Source organism: Mangifera indica, chromosome 1 (genome assembly GCF_011075055.1).
Source record: "Mangifera indica cultivar Alphonso chromosome 1, CATAS_Mindica_2.1, whole genome shotgun sequence".
NCBI classification, from domain to species: Eukaryota; Viridiplantae; Streptophyta; class Magnoliopsida; order Sapindales; family Anacardiaceae; genus Mangifera; species Mangifera indica.
The window spans coordinates 9,779,514-9,794,570 of NC_058137.1; the positions used below are offsets into that span (position 1 = coordinate 9,779,514).

The 15,057-nt window shown below is 30.9% G+C and overlaps 1 protein-coding gene across 1 annotated transcript; it reads left to right on the top strand.

Annotated features, from left to right (window-relative positions):
* Positions 1–4,235: 4,235 nt before the first annotated feature.
* Positions 4,236–8,333, top strand: LOC123192781 (protein CfxQ homolog). Its single transcript, XM_044605439.1, has 7 exons — positions 4,236–4,455; positions 6,327–6,437; positions 6,539–6,637; positions 6,746–6,856; positions 6,933–7,239; positions 7,351–7,490; positions 7,614–8,333. The coding sequence occupies exons 1-7, from the start codon at positions 4,315–4,317 to the stop codon at positions 8,145–8,147; spliced, it is 1,443 nt and encodes a 480-aa protein (XP_044461374.1). The 5' UTR covers positions 4,236–4,314; the 3' UTR covers positions 8,148–8,333.
* Positions 8,334–15,057: the final 6,724 nt, after the last annotated feature.

Here is a 15,057-nt window from a genome sequence, read left to right on the forward strand (position 1 = left end):
GGATTGGTGTGAGAATGAAGGTTTTATATTATAAGCTGTCAACTCATTGCAATCCAATGAGCGGAAGAAAATATTTAACTGAAAACTTTTCTTTAAAGTCTATTTGTTAGGAAATGGGTGAAGCCACGGTCCATTGGCGCCAGCCGCATATGGTTACACATCACATTAGCAAAAGCCCTAAATCTCATTTTGTTTAATTTCTTCCTATGCACCCCATTTTTTCACGTATAACTACCCAATTCTGAAATCCCACTTAGTTAAATCACTCATTGTGGAACCCAGTTTCGAAAATTTTTGTTGCATTGTTACAGTCTGAAAATAATGAGCCCCATTTCAATCTGATAACTGAGACAAAGTTAATGGGAAATAGTGGGCAATGTGGAAGGGGTTTTTATTAGGATTTTGACTAATTTAATGATTTGAAAACTTTGGGTGGAAGGAGTGGGTACTGCAATAACGAAGAGATAATAAATTTTAAAAAGAAATATAAAATTTTAGGAGTTAAATATTTTATATATACAAAAATAAAAAAGTCCCAAAGTCAAAGTCAAAGGTCAGCTAGCTCCCTTATCCACAACTGTTGTGTGTGAAATGATGAATTTGTGTAACGCGAGGATAACAAATGTGAATGGTTTATCAGTTGCTTGTTGGTGGGGATGGAGTTATAAGTCTAGTCAAAACAGGAAAAAGAGAGCAAAGCATCTGCTAGGAAAGGAGAAATGGTGAATCATATTATAAACAAATAAAGATATTAATTAAAAAATAAAGGAAAATGATGAGAAGTATAAAAATAAAGAAGAATTGGTGTAGAGATAATGTATGAAATATGTGGGAAAAGAAGAATCGAACAAGAGATTTAAAAATAATAAAAATATACAAATATATTTTTAGTACTTAATTTGAGTATATAAATAATACATTATTATGTGAATAGATAATTTTAAATTAAATATAAAATAATATTTAGTCATATAATAATATATAATTTATATAATCAAATTATATATCATAAATATATATTGATAATATTACTTATTTAATATGTTAATAATAGTCAAAACTGAAATTTATATATGATGAAAATTTTGACAAATCCTAGTTTGCAATAGACTAATATATATTAATTTTTTTTCTTATAAAAAATTGAATGAAAAATTTGTAAGGAAGCTCCCCAAAGAGAAAAAATAATTGACTTGTCTCTACTGATTTGTCATCGAGTTGCAGTGGAGTAACATATATTATTTTTTATTTTCTAAAAAATTTAATGAAAAAATTGGGGCAAATGACCGCCGAAGGGAAAAAAAATTATATAGTAAGCCTATGCGATGGCATAAGGATCGCAATAGGAGGATTAGATATTTTATTTTTTATTTCTTAAAAAAAATTAAATGAAAAAATTGTGAAAAATGTTCCACCAAAGAGAAAAAAATTATTGACTACACACCTGCTGATATGCAGTCAAATTTCCTTTCGAGCTCATGAATGCGATTCTCAATAGTGGTTAGTCTAATATGTCTGCTTAGAAATATTGTCCTTTGAAGGAAAACGCTACGACTCTTGATCTTCTTAGCATTATTAATTTAATTGAAAACCAGAATTTTTAAAATGGCACTTTTCATAACTTATAATTACTAAAATATAGTAACTAAAATATCTTTATAGATTCAACACATACTATAGAAATGTATAGAAGTTGTCAAAAAAAAAAAAGCCAAAGCACTTTTTCCCACCCGAGGTTTAGTATAAACTCAAATTCATACTTACCAATTTTTAAAAATCTAAATACCCACTTTTCTGTTAAATTTTAGTATTATTATCAGGGGTAAAATTATCATTTAAAAATTTTATTTAAACTCATATTTTAATATTATCCTTAAGTTTTGAAATATTTATTTTTACTTTATAATCTCATATTTTTCAAGTTTAAAAACAGACTTCACCCCTCCAAGTCTAGTTTTAACTCCAATTTTTTTTTTTCATTACAATTGCCCCCCAACTTTCTAAAATATTTCAGTTTCCCCCTCAGTTTCAAGATCTAATCTTTGACGACCATCTGTCATCTTCAGTTGTTGGCTCTCTCCCTCCTGCCTTCCCTCTCCCTCCCCTCTTCAACCCTCCCTTCTTTGACAAACAAAATTATCTTCATCTTAGATGAAGATAAATGGTCTTATCTTCGTCTGAGACGAAAACGACTAGTCTTGGTGAGATGAAGACTCATTGGAGGAGTCTTCATCAGATGAAGATGGCATGTCTTAGATGAAGACCGTTCACATGAAGATGATTTTAGAGGGAGAGGGAAGGTGGGAGAGAGAGAGTCAGTGGTTGGATATGGTGGATAGTCATCAGAGATCAGATCTAGAAACTGAGGGAGAGAGAAGAGGTAAAACTAAAATATTTTAGAAAGTTGAGGGGGCGACTGTAATGGGAAAAAAGATGAGAGTTTAAAACCATAGACTTGGGGGGTGGGGGGAAAGTCAATTTTTAACTTGGAAAATATAAGGGTAGGAGACAAAAATAAATATTTCAAAACTTAAGGATAATCCTAAAATATGAGTTTAAATAAAGTTTTTAAATGACGATTTTGTCTTAAATGAAAACTGTTTAGACAAAGATGATTTCGGAGGGAGAGGAAGGTGGGAAAGAGAGAGTCGGTTGTTGGAGATAGTGGATAGTCATCGGAGATTAGATCTAGAAACTGAGGGAGAGAGAAGAGGTAAAATTAAAATATTTTAGAAAGTTGGGGGTGGGGGGCGACTGTAATGGGAAAAAAGATGAGAGTCTAAAACCTTAGACTTGGGGGGTAGGGGGAAAGTCAGTTTTTAAACTTGAAAAATATAAGGGTAGGGGACAAAAATAAATATTTCAAAATTTGAGGGTAATCCTAAAATATGAGTTTAAATAAAATTTTTAAATAACAATTTTACTTTTAATAGTAAGAACAAAATTTAATAAATGAATAAGTATTTGAAATTTTAAAGGTTAGCAGAAACGATTTTGAGTTTGTATTAAACCTTGGATGAGAATAAATCTTTTTGGCCTAAAAATAAATATGAACTCTCAAACATTTTGTGTCTAGTAAACTTAAAAATATAACTATAAATAGTCTTGATACAATCCAACTGAAAATATCACAAAAACATAAGCACTGAAAATAACAAAAATATCCGCTTTCCCTTGCCCAGGCCAACTGACCCTCTTACATCACATACATCACTAGCACTTGTTACCAGTAAGGCACAAAAGTGTAGGATTGAGTGATAATCACTTAATAACTAATAGATTCTACTTAAACTTTTACTAAATTTCTATTTTGTCTTTAACTTAATCCATCATAACTTGGTTATTAACAGTACACGTTAAACTTTTTACTTAGATGATATGGATTTAATCACTTAGTTACTTAACTTGGAATTTCCTTTGGTCCCATAAGCATATCTTATGGGAACTTAGATGATAATATTTGAGTGAAAACCTTGATTTAAAATATTTTATTATAAAAAGAAGGATAAAATATGAAAATGATAACACATATATATTTACTTTATTCAAGATATAAATTATTCAAGGAATACGAACGTGAACTTCGTGTTTCCAATACAAAAAACATAAAATAATAAAGTTTAATTTGTGAACTAAGAGGCCCCAAGTTAACCTCACCCAATTCTTATGATTCAGCGTTCTTCTAATTTTTGGCAACTTCTGCAGAAAGGAAAAAAAAAAAAAGGATAAATAGAAATAAAGCATTATATTTATTACAAGCATTGATCACAAGCGTGATATAAATAAAAATCGTTGAAAAGCATAACAGGTATATTATCGATAGCACAAACTAATAAATTTATTTTTTTAAAAAGAAAAAAATTGTAATTAAACTCTACATCAAACAGACTTTAAGGTAAAATATTTCAAAGATATTGTTCAAGTCGGCCCTTTCGCAGGATGTAAAAGCTGTTAATGCATGTGAAAATAACTTAGGAGTTAAGACATGAAATCGCTTCCTTTAGAAAGAAAAAGAAAGTAGCATTAGGTCGATTCATCTTTCTTTAACACGTGACAAACATGGTAGTCAGTCAATTAAGAAAAGGCACCGAAAGCTAACGGAACTTCATTGAAGATTACATAATATTCCATGCTGACGTTTAGCATGTTACGTAACAAAATCAAACAAATTAAATGTGAATATAGATGCTTATAAAAAGGAAACGGAACTTCGTTTCATTAAGTGAACATTCCAAATCTCTCTTTGTTCTTGCTTTTATATATTTTGCTCTTTTTAAATCCTCTATAATTCATCAAGAGAGAAGACAAATAGACATGGAGAATCATGAGGATACACAATCGTCAGGATCTGAGAAACATACAACCATTCATTGTTGTGCTGAGTCAGGGGATATTGATGCGTTTGAGAAGCTACTTCAGGATAACCCAGCTCTTCTGAATGAGAGAAATGCAATTGTAAGACTATATATTTTTTCAATTTAATCGGTAGAGAAATGCATTAAATTTTGTCAGTTGGTTCGTTAAAAGTTTTTTAAGTAAGTGGTAGTAGAAAAAGGGTTTTGGATAAATTAAGAATTGCAGATTAATTAATTTAGGGAAATTGAAATTTTTAGCCTTATTTTAATCCGTATATACATATATGCCATTCATTTCAAAACTTAAACAAATATACCATAACAGTAATTTACTTTCCAAAATATCCCTCTTGAAATGACTTATGCAGAGATTCTCTCTTTTTCTCTGTAACTTTTTATCTCTTCTTCCTCAGTTTTCAAGTGAGGAAGGAATCTTTGCAACATGAAAAAAATAAATTATTAATGGAGGAAGACACGTGATTGAATAAAACCCATAAAAAAACCATTATAAAATATTTAATTTGGACACAGGGAGGGAGAGACAAAAATTGCTAAATTTATTAAGAAAATTAACATTTGCTGCAAAAACTTCATAGTAAAATCATCTACACTTAGGTTAGTCTTGACTTAAGCCAGTATATTAAGTGTTTTTTTTATGACCAATTGAAAATGAAATAAGTATGATAGATTTATGTTCATAACTTCATGTAAAAATTAATTTTATTATGATTTTATATTGTTAGATTGTTTAATGCTATTATTTTTTATTGTTTCTATTGTTTAAAGTTGTTATAATATTGTTTAATATTATAGTGATAGTTATAAAATACCAAAATACAGGTTAGAAAAAATTCTAGACGAAGAACAAGTTGATGTTAACGTCAACCCCCTAGGCCTTAGTGAATTTATTTATTTATTTTTGTTTTCTTCTATTGCACTCAATTTTTTTATTTTTTATATTTGTTTATTCTAATTTGGTGCTATTGTGTGTATTGTTTTTCTTGTTTTGACAAACAATTACATAAAAAATTATAAAATTGCCATTGTCATTTTTTTCTATTTTTTTTTTCCTTTCCTTGATCAATTTTTGTACATCACTTGATGATATAATAGTTTAATGTATTGTAAATACGTATGGATGAAGCTTGGTTGTATTAGTATTACATTTAGGGCTTAATTTGAAAACATAAGTAAAAAAAAAATTAAAAAAATTTCATAGCATTTAAGACTTTCAAAAAAAAAATTTAAAAAGGGTTGGCGTCTTTAAAATGGAAATGGGTTGGCATGACGCCAACCCTTTTTATTTACAATGAGGGTTCGCAATGACACCAACCCTTTTTTTCTAGTAAATTTTTTTTCTAGTGACGCCAACCTTTGCTTTTAACAATTAGTAACTTTTTTTTTTCCAGTTAAACGCTAACCCTTCATTTCTTCTAGTTAAACCCTACCAAATAATCTTCGTTGATCGTCCTAGTAGCTAGGGTCTAATATAAGGTATGAAGTGGATGTGGTTGAGTTTTGGTGGGTTACTTTTTTTGTTTTATATCCTTACTTCGAATAATTTTTAATGTGAAATCTATTTCACTTTTCGGTTTTTTCCTTCTTTTTTTTTTTGTTTTTGAAGCATTGACCCCATTATGAAGCACTTGTTCTATTTTTCACAATACAATTCTAAAGCTGTAGAGAAAAAGAGAGAATCTCTCTGTATGAGTCCTCACTTGAAAGCTAAAGAAAAAGAGAGAAAAAGTTGTAGAGAAAAAAAGAAAATCTCTACATGGGTCATTTCAAGAGGGGTATTTTGGAAAAATAGATTACTGTTATGGTATATTTGTTTAAGTTTTAAAATCAATAACATATATGTATATACAGATTAAAATAAGGCTAAAAATTTTAATTTTCCATTAATTTAAGTACAATTAAGCTGAGTTCGTTTATCTTCCAATTTATGAATTTATTTTGGTTTAAGTGCAGATGTTGGAGACACCCCTTCATCTTTCTGCTGGTAACAACAAGACAAATATAGTTAAATTTCTGCTTGATTGGAGAGGAGATGATAAAGTTGACTTGGAAGCAAAAAATACGGTATGTCTTCTTCAGTAAATTTGACACGGAAGCGAAAAAATGCTAATAAAAATAAAAAATCTGTTATATGGTTTGCGTTTTTGATCTGTTGAGTTTTGCAGTATGGAGAAACTCCATTGCATGTAGCAGCCAAGAATGGGTGCAACGAAGCTGCACGATTACTTCTTGCTCATGGTGCTCTTATCGAAGCCAAAACCAAGGTGCTTTTATATGAAATTATAGCTTATATTCTCGTTTAGAAATACTTTCCTTCAAAAATGTGACAGTGATATATTTTTCTTCATTTTTTTCCCCATTTTTACATGCAGTATGGAGTGACACCATTAATGCTTTCTGTTTATCACTCACTTCGAGCTGAAGACTGCTCAATTGTCAGGACATTGCTCGAGCATAATGCTGATTGTGATGCTACAGATGATGTATGTATTTTATATTCAAAAATAATAAATTTTTTTTCTTGCTAAATATTAGTAATTTAAGTAACTATGAATGCAGGAGGACATGAATCCTGTAGATCATCTTTCAAAAATCCAAGAAAGTGGGAAGTTGCGTGATTTATTACTGTCTCATCAGCAAGAGCAACGAAAGACAAAGGTACAAGAAGCAATTAGCAAGCAAAACGAAAGAATGGATGCCCTTGAAAAGGAGCTATCAAATATTGTTGGTCTGGATGAACTCAAAACGCAACTTCGGAAATGGGCAAAGGGCATTCTTTTGAATGAGAGGCGCAAGGCCATTGGACTGAAAAACGTCACAGCTGGAAGACTTCCTCACATGGCATTTCTAGGAAATCCCGGAACCGGTAAAATTGTTGCTTACTTTATCAATCAATGTTGCTGCTGGAACCCTAAACCCTAAACTGAATCTTTTGTTTAATTAAATATCTAATTAAAGAATATTTTCATTTGGATAGGTAAGACTATGGTGGCTGGAATCCTTGGAAGACTACTCCATAATGTGGGAATTTTGCAAATCGGCAATGTGAAAAAAGTTGAAAGGGCAGATTTAGTAGGTAAATATATTGGCCAAACTGGATATAAGACTAGGGAAAAGGTACACGACTTTCTTACCATATCATATGTTCCATACAAAACGCATAATATCTTAGCAACATATATTAGATTGTATGGTTTATTTTAACCAAAATAATAGTAATAATAATAATTTCATATACAGATCCAAGAAGCCGAGGGGGGTATTCTTTTTGTGGATAAAGCATATCGACTAATACTAGAGGAGGGAAGTTGTCGTGACTATGGATTAGAAGCCTTAGAAGAGATCATGTCTTGTATGGACAATGGAAAAGTTTTGGTCATATTTGCTGGCTACATTGAAGCAATGGAACGTGCAATATCTTCCAATGAAGGATTCAGCAGAAGGGTTACTAATATTTTTCATTTTAAAGATCTGAGTTGCGAAGAATTAGCAAATGTTCTTCATCTGAAGATGCATAATCAAGCGAAGAATAGCTTGTTGCAAGGGTTTAAATTGCATTCTTCTTGTACTATAAATGCCATTTCAGAGCTAATAAAGAGAGAGACAATTAAAACGCAGCGTATGAAAATGAATGGAAGTTTAGTGGATATAATGTTAAATAATGCTAAGAGGAATTTGGATGTTAGGATTAGTGATGATTGTACAGAGAGGGATGAATTCCTTACGATCAAATTAGAGGACTTTGAAGCAGCTGTGAAGTTTCTACCCCAATAAAAGTTTGGCATAATACAACTTATTTTCTTAAAATTAAACATCTTTTCTAGCGTCTGAATGTTATCCTATGGCTATGTGGCCGTTTGTGTATGTTTCGTTGTTAGGAAATTTTAACTTGTATTTGCAATAATATTTGAAGTACTTGGGATGATGAAATAAATTTCTACTCATTCTTTGTAGTTCTTAGTTTTGCCTTTTAGGTAAGTTTGTTTCATTATTAATCGCAGACTTTTAAATCTAATTTTAGATATCTATTTACAATCATTTTTGGATTCCTATTATGACAAGATCGTTCCATCCCTCTAATCTCATAATATCTTAACACTCTTATGAGACTTAGAAAGAAAAAATGCATCTTGCAAAATTGTTTAGAAAATAATTTTATAGCTAATGTATAACACTTATTTATTACATCAGGTCTAGGCCTCTAACCTAATTATATTTACATACAAAAACATCTTAATTCTATTTCAAAATCATGAAGAATTTTTTTTTTGTTAGGTCTTCGGTCTTTCAACATTTACATAAAGTTTCTTGAAAGAATCTATATAAACATATGCAAAATGAGACACCTATTAGAGATGCTATATTTTGGCACAACTTTGAGTGGAATCATTGTTTGACAGATCTTAGAGATGTTCTGAAGGGGAAAATTTTTATAAGAGTGTGCTAAAAGCTTAGTGAGTCAGCAGTTTATACAACATTTCTAAAATATTTGAATACATATCAGTAAAAAAATATGTAACAGTTTATAATATATTATCCAATTTGAAGATGTTAAATTTTTAAAGAAGAATTTAAACCATCATCACTAAAATAAAATTATTTACTACTAATATTTAAGATTTATTGGGAAACATCGTACTTAAACTAAATACTGAATTTCTTGTTGAAAATGAATATAACAACCTTCCAATAAAAATTTTAAAGCTACAATTACAATTGAACCAAGTTTTAACTACTTCTAGATTCTTATTTTGGCAATATATTCAATAAGGTTGTCAACGGTTTCAATGAATACTAAAATTCTGAATTAAATTTAAAGTAATAGGTGTTGTATGGGTGATAAAATATGCTTAGTGAATATCATATTTAAACAAAAGATCTTAGTATTAACAACTCATATATTTATTTATTTATTTTTGAACCTCTCACCAAAAAACAACTTGAACTATACCGTTGTTATCATTCTTTGGGGTCAATATGATCAACCCTCTTTAAGTGGAACACATTATCTTTTAACTATTTTTTATGACTTTTGTAGATCCATTTGAGCATTTCTTATGAAATTCAAATCTCGAACTCATAATTATATGACCATATTCTATAATTTTGTTGAAACCCAATTTGGCACCAAGATACATGTTATTTGTTGTAACAATGATATAAAATTTTTATCCTTAAATGATTTCCTTGCAGCATATGGCATTGACCATATATGTTTTGCATTGTTACTCTTCAACAAAATGGTCAAGTGGAATGCAAGCATCGTCAAATATTTGAGTAGCCCAAGCATTATGTTTTTTTGTTTATTTGCTTTTAAAATTTTGGGGGGAACGCATTTTAATTAGCTGTTTATCTTATTAACTTGATGCCTACATGTAATACCTGTAGATACAACCAAGGCTATTGACATCTTTTAACTTATATTTGTGATTGAATATGCTTAATTCATATTATGTATATGATTTTGGGATTGTATGGCCGTGTGGGAAGATCACATGCTCGCGACTATGATGGAAAGGGTAAAATAGTCTTTTTTTTGTATGATGCGTGAAAATTGGTTAAACATAGATGACATATATGCCTGTATATATTGGTGTACACGCCTGTGTATGGTTAACAAGTTTGAATTTTAGATAAGAAGTAGTTTTGCGGTGATTTCAAAAACTATCATTAATAGGTAACTGCATACATGCCTATGCTTGAAGGGTACATGGACGTGTATCGTGTTTTTTAGTTAAAAATAAAAGTGATCTAGATGCATTGATTGACATTTTTATCATACTTTCAGAGCATAATACAGTGAGTTGAGAGGTTTTGGAGCCTTTGATACTAGAAGAGTATTAAGGGATCGCCTTGCCACATGAACACTTTCTCCCTTATTAATCATGGTTCATTCTGCAAGGTTTCATTGATCATGAATTACCATTTGGTTTAAAGGGATGCTACTAATTTGTTTATACGGTAATTGATCGGTTGATTAGTTAACTTGCAATTTGTTTGTGAAATTGTTAGTGTGAGATGGGTGATTTAAACATGTAGCATGATATGTATGTTATGGCAGTGATAATGTTTGGAAGTGATGATGCTTGGAGGTACAAAGATTTTCTTTGATTATTTAAATATTGATATTGATATTAGGAATTGCATGTTGTGGGCTGTGTGTGTATGAAATTATAAGTCAAATCATTATTTCTTTAAGGCATGGATCAATGATGATTTGCATTGGAATTACTTAGATGAACTTAATTAGTATTATGATTATTGGTTTGACAATGTGATGAAAAGCTTGTAGTCTCATTAGTTGATTGAGAAGTATGGTTTTTATGTCTAGAAATACATGTTGGTAGCTAGAATAGGTAACTACAAGCAAATTGAAATTTTAGAAAATTGATGCTACACGCTGGTGTATGACTGCATACACGATCATGTATATCTAGGGGAGAATAGTTGCTATATAGGAGAAGCTCACAAGTGTGTTAATTTGGGATTAGGTACACCTTTGTGTGGTATGGGACACATGACTGTATATCCTACCCCAACTTACATGCCCATGTGTAGTAGATGCATATTGTGTAGGTTAAGTAATATACCCTTGTGTATGATAGATGCACCCTTGTGTACATTTAAGAAAAATTATAATGAAAGTGTTTGAAGAAGGTAATCTTTGTGTGTGGTTGTTATATTTGTATATGATTATAAAAAGGACTATTTTACCTATATAGGGATGCTTATGAAGTGACAAATAATAAGACCCTAATGAATGCGACATGAGAAGAATATTGTATAAATGTGCTAAACTATATGGAATATGGGGCTAGTCTATGTGGCTTAATACCTTTGGATGACTATATATCAACATTGGAAGCCTTAGCATCAGGGATACTCATGTGATTTTACAAGAGACCCAAAGTCTTAATCCTCTTGTGACATACTATTCATAGCCTAAAGATTAGTCAACATGTGTACTAGGTACACCTTATGATTGACGTATGAGATGTCTTGTACTTTTACTAAATATTCTGGACTTCGATATATGTAGTTTGACATTAGTCATTTGGGATGATGTCGCCATTGGAGATTAGGCATTGGATGTTGAAATAATTCAAATGGGTATTTGTGATACTAAAAAAACATCCAAAATACCACAAGAAGATTAAATAAAGTGCACATATGAACTAATAAGTAATTGTGATATATGCTATTTGTTGGGTATTGAGAGGTCGTTTGCTTATTAAGTGTGTTTCATTCACGTATTCCTTTTATAGTTTTATAGATAAGATTGTAGAGCAGTAGGGTGACGATGGAGGAATCAGTGGGTCAACTCGAGATAATGCATGAGGGTAGGGGTATTTTAGTCTTTTTAACTATTGGACAATATTTATGTATTTTGGATTTATTTATATTTCTTTATACACAATGATTATCATGATTTGGTTTTTCAAACTTTTGTACTTTGTGTTATGAGTTAATAAATGTACTTTTGGATTGTGGGAATTTATCATTAGACATTTTTTCGTTATGTATCTTGTCTTGTTTGAAATTTTAAGTTTATACATCTTTTCAGATGCATATTTCGGGTAGGAGTATGTGTTTGAAGGGGGAAGTTACACTACACCTATTATTGGCAATAAAAGCCCTTATGAAGTGTTACTTCGTAAGAAACTTAGTTATCAAAATTTAAAAGTATTTAGATCTTTATGTTATGTTCATAATAACATACATGATAAATTCTTACCTTGCTTTATAAAATGATTTTCCTTGGATATCAGCATCGTAAGAAAGGTATTCAAGTCGTATGATTGAGAGAAAAGAAAAATATTTTTGTCAAGAGAGATATTATCTTTTATGAGAACGATTTTCCTTATTAGCTAAAACCTTCCATGACAACCTAGAAATATTTCCGTGACAACCTATAAACCCATCACAACAAATAACCTAGCATCACCAGAAAACTTTAAATAGTTCTTAGTACCTATATAAGAAAAAGTTCCTACCTAGACAATTGTCAAACCAAGCCATGAAAACCATGTAGAAACCTGATTCATTCACATCACAAACCAAAGACAATACCAAGCCACATTGCAATTGACAAGTGTCCACAAAATTAATAAGCTATGACTACAAACTTTGTCCTTTCTGGTTCCACTTCTTGAAGCTCCTTTACCAACAACCAATTTGGGTAAGGTCATAATCTTTTACAAACTTTATCTTACTCTTGTTTTGTCCACTCACATGAAGTTTTTCTAGCTTCTATTTCTTCCATAGATGAATCCAAAAATTTTAAGCAAGCTGTTCAAAACCCAAGATGAAAACATGCTATGTAATAAGAAATTAATGCATTTAGGCAAAACCAAATAGGAAGCCTTAAAGAGTTGCGACCAGGGAAGAAAGCCATTGATTCAAAATGGGTTAATAAGGTCAAACACAAGCCAAGATTATGACCTTGAGAATCTTTTTGTCCCTAGCAAAAATTTGTCATTGGGAACTACATTAATTAGATATGAATAATGCCTTCTCACATGGTGACTTGGAACTACATGATAGTTTCTTAAGGTTTTGCAAAGCTTAGAGACAATTGAGTGTGTAAATTGCAAAAATCTCTCTATATATTAAAACAAGTATTCTGAAATTGGTTTTAGATGTTTGCCACTGCTCTTTAAGGATTCAGTTTTCAATAATCCAAGATCAACACATCTCCTTTTACTTTTATGAAAGGTATCTTTTTCATTCTAATTTTGGTTTATGAAGATGGTGTGGTTATTATAGGAAATGATCTAATCACTAAATAAAAGGTTATAAATCATCGAAATATTGCCTTCAGTATCAAAGATTTTAGAACCTGAAACATTTTCTTACCATCGAAGTAGCTAGGAATAAGAAGGGATTATGATGACTTAATGTAAATATACTTTGGATTTGCTTGATAAAGTATGACTCTTAGATGTCGAGCCCGCAACTTTCCAATGAAATCCAAGTATCATTTGACTGAAGATACAAGAGATCCAATTGAAGATGTAGGCTAATACTGACAACTTGTTGGGTTGTTATTATACCTGACTATCACAAGACCAAATATAACCTATCTTATACAAGTACTCAACCAATTCATGCATAATCCTTAAACAACACATTTACAAGCTGCACATCGTGTCCTAAGGTACTTGAAACGGACACCGAGTCAAGGAATATTTTTGCCTCATATAGTTCTCTCCAACTAACTGCCTATAACAACTCTAATTGGGCTAGTTGTCTAAAGTCATGTAGGTTACAAGTTATATCATTTTTCTTGGACAAAGTCCCATTTCTTAAAAGTCCAAGAAATAACCCACAGTCTCTTGTTCTTATGAGGAAGTTGAATATTGTATTATGGCTAATGCTACCACTGAATTATTATGGCTAATGCTACCACTGAATTATTATGGCTTTGGTTCATGTTTGCATATTTGCATGTCTGGTTTTCAAGACCAACTTTAATTTGTCATAATCAAACTACTCTTCACATTGTTGGGAACCCGATTTTCGTGAATGCACCAAACACATTGAAGATTAACTGACAATTAATTTGAGATCATTTGCTTACCAAGGAAATATGCATTGCCTACATTCTTTCTTCCCATCAAGTAGTTGATCTTCTCACCAAAGCTTTAGGAAAAGTTGCTTTTCTCCGTCCTTTTGACAAGTTAGACATTCAAGACCTTCATGCTCCAACTTAAGGGAGGAGTTGTTAAGAATATACGGTTGACACACTATAAGCCCCTTGTTTAAGGGTTTAATTATCTCATTATATATTTCTTTTTTGTATTGATATGTATCTTGGTTGTGTATATTCTTTGACAATATTTTTACTTAACGAGGAACCCCATTCAAATTGAATCATCCATTCGAGGTCGAACTAACCACATCAAGTAGGCCAAACCTCATATTTAATGACCAACCTTACAACCACTGAATCAAGTAAATCAAAAGTTTAATATTAAAATGTCACTAAAAAAAATTTGAACTCATACTATCTTATATTTAGAGAATATTCTTTTTTGCTACTTAAACTATCTCTTAGGGGTTGTTTTTAGACAATATTGAAATAAAAATTAGTTGGAAGTTTTACCCAATATTAATTTTTTTCACTACATTAGAAGTGCTTTTGTATCCTTTACAATACATATCAATTAATAACTATATAATAGGTGTAGACATTTTGATCATTTGGGCAAAAAATATAAAAAATATCTTGTTTGATCTCTTTCTCTGTTTTTATAATTTTACTTATTTCATATCGTATTATAGTAGATACATCGGAGTCTTTTTAGACTCAAATTGCTGCTATTTTAAAGTATGTTGCGTAAGGATTAAAATTGCCTACGTTATTTAGATCGCAACAATAAAAGATAAAGTTCCAGTCGAATCTTCCGCAGAAAGTGAAAGCTGTTAATATATCTTTCGTCAACACATGAAAAACACGGTTGTCAAGTCAATCAAGCCAAAGTGCCTGAAGGCTAATGAACTTCGTTGAAGATTACATAGTATTCCATGCTGCTACGCAACAAAATTAAGTAAAATCAACGAACGTATAGATGCATATAAACAAGGGAGGGAAACTTCATTTCATTAAGTGAAGTTATCTCTTGATCAGTCCACGACGGTAAAGAAAAAACCAATTTTTAATTTATAAGAGCGTAACTTCCAG

Coding starts and splice junctions, on each gene's coding strand:
- LOC123192781 (XM_044605439.1), top strand. CDS start 4,315: ATGGAGAATCATGAGGATACACAATCGTCAGGATCTGAGAAACATACA. Junction 6,857..6,932: donor ATTGTGATGCTACAGATGAT/GTATGTATTTTA, acceptor CTATGAATGCAG/GAGGACATGAATCCTGTAGA. Junction 7,491..7,613: donor GATATAAGACTAGGGAAAAG/GTACACGACTTT, acceptor TTTCATATACAG/ATCCAAGAAGCCGAGGGGGG.